A 4235-nucleotide genomic window follows, 5' to 3' on the forward strand; every position below is an offset into this window, starting at 1 on the left:
CTACTACAAATATGACCTTAAGTAACACTTAATATAGAACGGTCAAGTTAAATGAACGTTCTCTAGAAGGAAAAAAAACGCTTATCCGACCTACGTGTTTTCTATACTTCTATAATAGAGAACACTTACATTTGTAGGGCGTTTTATAAAAGTATAGAGAATGCATATTCTATTTAACAGTTCTTTACTAAATAATAATAAAATAAAATAAAACAAAATAAATTATTAACAATTATTAATCCCAAGAGTATATGCTTAGAGAATCGTACGATATTTTTGCAGTTATCTCTAACCTTTGACTTCCTCTTTCCTCCTTCCCGAATTCCCCTTCCCCACAACTATCACCAATCACCATGACAGCAACACGACGACCACCGCGACAGTTCCCTTTACTCGACATACCTAATAGCCCAAAATCCTCGTTATGATTTTTGAGACAGTTTTTTTCATACCAAGCGAAGTTTCCCGTCGCAGATGTTTGCACAACGCCGCACTCAGGTACTTCTCTTGCGCACTACCGTCGTCCACCATTATAAGGTAACTTCAATTATGATTTTAAGGTTTTTTGAGACAATTTATTGATCCCAACTTATGTAAATCCGATGTTAGGGTTCTTGATTTCCCAATTATGGGTTTTAATTGATATGTATGCATATAAGTTATTGTTTCTATTGATAGTTACTGAATTTGAAGAATCCTTGTGAAGATGATTTGCACTTGTTATCCCAATTTATACTACAATTTGTTTGGTTAAATTATTGTTACATGGTTGCATCATTCAGGATTGTGTTTGTTGTATCTTGGTGTGCACAGTACAACTGATTAAGTGTATGTTTACCTATGGAATTGGCAAGGGATATCTTAATGTGCTGCAATTGTTAAGATAAGATTTTGAGATTGTTTTGATAGAAATCTGATTATTCTTAGTGTGTTTGCTGAATGATGCAATCACGCAGAAATAGGATGTAATACATCGTGGTTGAAATATTGCAAGGAATGGTGTTTTGTTAGTATGGTAATATAAGATTTTGTAGATGCTGAATAAGTTGAACATAGTTTTATCCAATTTAATTAGGGAAGTAGCCTCAAGGTAGGATATAATTAGCTGAAATGTTGCGTGTTGGTTGAAGTGTAGAAGCATTTGAATACATGAATAGTGGTAGCCGTCAGAAGATTTTGCATATTGTGACGCTCTTTGTATTTGCCACGCGTTATGATGTTCTGTTTTAGAGCGGATTTATCATTATATGAGCCTCACATTTGGATTGAGTTTCAAGAAATTCGTGCGTTGTTGGCAAAGTCTTGAGCTGATTGTACTGAGTTATAGTGCTAAGAAGAGCTTTATGTCTAATTCAAATGAGAATATTGTCATGGCTATATTGAGTTCAGAAACCTTCATTAGTGGCGAGCTGATTGTCGTTGCTTACACTTTATTGAGTTCAGAAACCTTCATTAGTGGCGAGTTTTATTCTATTTCAAGCTTATTCGATGTGATTCTTCATTATTAGACAGCTTTTTTCTTACATTTAATTTAAAAATAATTTTTGGTTTTTTGTGCATAATACATCTCATATGTATGCTTCCCGTAACTTCAGGCATTAGAAATGCTCGACGTCATTCAGTTTCGACCACCTGAGGGCACTATGGCCTATTCACAAGTTGTGGCCAATGTGAAGTGTAGTATGCTGGTAAAGCCTGATAACTTTGTAACGTTTACTTTCATTTGCTTTATCTTTTAAATTTCTGTATAGAGCTTTTAAAATGAGCCTTCTCTTTTCAGGCTGAAGAAATACTTCGAAGTTCTGTCTCTGAAAAGAATGGTGTATACCATTACTCAGAGAGAGGGGACCGGCTAATTAATCTTGAATCATTTCGGGATAAGCTCTGGTAGGTTTGTGATGTAACTTTTAATCCCCATCCTATTTTACAAAAACTTGGTAGTTGTGTTGCACCTTTTCTATAAATTACCTCTTCAATGTTCAGTCTAGCATTTCTCTGTATGGAATGACACTATTTGTTGCGTTGCTAGTTGAGTGCGTTCAACAATGAGCTGGAGCTTAATGATTTAAGAGAGATGATTCAGCGATTGCTGAGGTGGGCTTGGAAATACAATAGGAACCTTGAGGAACAAGTTGCACAACTTCATATGCTAGCTGGCTGGTCTCAGATTGTTGAGGGTTAGAAATACAATCGGAACCTTCAATCCTACTGAGAATCAGATTCCTTCCTTGCCCCGAGTTCATGTTGTTGTGATTGGAACCTAACAAGGTTTTTCTTGATTATCAGTATCACTTGGGAAGAGGTTATATTGGTGCCACCATGAAAGCGAAGTAATATCGGTTGTTTGAGCAAAGAGCAGCTGATTGGTATTTTCTTATACTGTTTTTCAAGAATTCAAGCTAACTACTTTCTAGGAGTTGCAATTTCCGCCTTATTTTCTTTACATTTCCTGCAATCAATATTTCGTTATACCCTTGTGGAGAGGAACTAGATACACAGCGATGTTCTCTCAAGGTCTGTTTTTACATTATGTCGTTTCTATACTCCACTAATTCAGTGCTAGTCTTGTTACATGGTGTTGATCTATTAAGACTAATTATAAATGTTGAGAGCTTTGCTTGAAATTTTTTCCCCGTGTTTGGCTTCATGTGTGTATTGCTGAGTTGGACCTGCCATTCTATTCTCTAGTTTTTTACATTTTAGAACTTTTTATACTTACATCTTTATCGTACTCACCGCCTCTTTTAATTCTCCTTTCTACTACTCATATCTTACGTATGGTTGTTCTTGTTATTAGTGACAGGTTATCACTTGACACATTTCATCCTTTTATTCCTTTCTTCCAAGTGGATCAATTGACGTTGCTGCAAGATGTGCGGTTGAAGTTACAACATGAATTAAAGATTAGATTATGTGTGCATGAAGTGCTATGTTTTGAAGTTATGTAAAAGGACTTAGTCAAATTTGCTGGCTGTTTGAGCTCTGGTTGTGAAACAAGTGTATTGGTATCGGTACTTGATTTTAATGAGAATAATTAAATATATTAATTTTATCCAAATATCAATAATATTTTTTTTTTAAAAACCAAGAGGGATGGAGAACTGTTGCTTACCCAACCGTTCTCTTTTCCTAGGAAAATAGAACGCTTATCAGGTGTTCTCTAAAACTCATTTTAACCGTTCTCTATGATTGTGAATAGAAAACGCCTCTTCTAAGAGTTCTCTAAGCTTTAGAGAACGGTGAGTTGGAGAACGCCTCTAAGGTGTTTTCTAAAGCTCATTTCAACAGTTCTCTAAGCCTTTTTTTGTAGTAGAGATTCTTGCTTAAAGTGTCTTTTGAACCTAAATCTTTGTTAATAATGTGTCTTGACTGTAACACCCGCTAATTTTCGAGTTTGATTTTAGTAATAATTTTCGGGTCGATTTGTAAATTTAAATATTTCTCAAGTATTCGATAATTCGAACGTATTTATTCAAATTTTGGCTCGAAAGCCCATTTTTACATGACACTTGGTCCAAAATTTATGTTGTTCTTTCGAGGACAAAATTTTTATTTTAAACTTACGCCAAAAATATTTATTCTTATCAAAAGTGCATTTTAATACTTCTTGCTGGAAAATTTGTATTAAACGTTTCTGAGGCATATCTTCTGCGTACGAAATTAAATTGATAACGATACTACGAATACTATTATTTTCAATTTACATAGTAACTGTTTTTCTAATCGTTAAATTTTTACGACGATAAGCTAATTTATGTTACGATTTTATTTTGAACCATATACAATCGTGGTTTTACAAATGGGCCATTTATAAGCTATATTTTGGCCGAATAAAAATGAGCTACTCAGCCCAAGCTATTTCCGATTTGCAACGATTCCTTCTTATTTTGATATTTTACAAATAGATTATGAAGGATAAAGTTTTTAAGAAAAAGGAAACAATTTCCTACTTCCTTTTTGACCGAGTATTTGGGGGAGAAAAGTAGATAGATTTTTTTCCTATACTTAATAGAAGTATATCATTTTATATCCTACCTTCACTAACCCTAATCAGTTTTTATCCCAAAAAAAAAGTGAAAATCCAACCCTGCTGCGTGAAAACGTAAAATCAAAATGACACACGTGCTTGCCTTTTTTGTTTCTTTATTTCCGTTTAAACAAATTACGTACGTGTTTGCCTTCTTGTTTCCTTATTTCTGTTTAAATAAATCACGTACATGCTTGCCTTCTTGCTT

At 34.2% G+C, this 4235-nt stretch overlaps 1 protein-coding gene across 3 annotated transcripts; it reads left to right on the forward strand.

Annotated features, from left to right (window-relative positions):
* Window positions 1-265: 265 nt before the first annotated feature.
* Window positions 266-3047, forward strand: LOC141626534 (nuclear pore complex protein NUP205-like). 3 transcript variants are annotated; one of them, XM_074440286.1, is made up of 5 exons: window positions 266-537; window positions 1596-1688; window positions 1781-1891; window positions 2030-2514; window positions 2798-3047. In XM_074440286.1, exons 1-3 carry the CDS (start codon window positions 475-477, stop codon window positions 1889-1891), a joined length of 267 nt encoding a protein of 88 aa, XP_074296387.1. In that variant the 5' UTR covers window positions 266-474; the 3' UTR covers window positions 2030-2514; window positions 2798-3047. The 3 variants fall into 3 exon arrangements, with proteins under 3 accessions (XP_074296387.1, XP_074296389.1, XP_074296388.1); XM_074440288.1 differs by having other exon boundaries at window positions 266-498; XM_074440287.1 differs by having other exon boundaries at window positions 364-537; window positions 1781-1887.
* Window positions 3048-4235: the final 1188 nt, after the last annotated feature.

This window comes from Silene latifolia, chromosome Y, assembly GCF_048544455.1.
Source record: "Silene latifolia isolate original U9 population chromosome Y, ASM4854445v1, whole genome shotgun sequence".
NCBI lineage: Eukaryota > Viridiplantae > Streptophyta > Magnoliopsida > Caryophyllales > Caryophyllaceae > Silene > Silene latifolia.

What these genes read in the sequence shown, in the direction of transcription:
- LOC141626534 (XM_074440286.1), top strand. Translation starts at nt 475, where the DNA reads ATGTTTGCACAACGCCGCACTCAGGTACTTCTCTTGCGCACTACCGTC. An exon ending in CCGTCGTCCACCATTATAAG is followed by an intron (nt 538 to 1,595) that starts GTAACTTCAATT and finishes CCGTAACTTCAG; the next exon opens with GCATTAGAAATGCTCGACGT. An exon ending in ATGTGAAGTGTAGTATGCTG is followed by an intron (nt 1,689 to 1,780) that starts GTAAAGCCTGAT and finishes TTCTCTTTTCAG; the next exon opens with GCTGAAGAAATACTTCGAAG.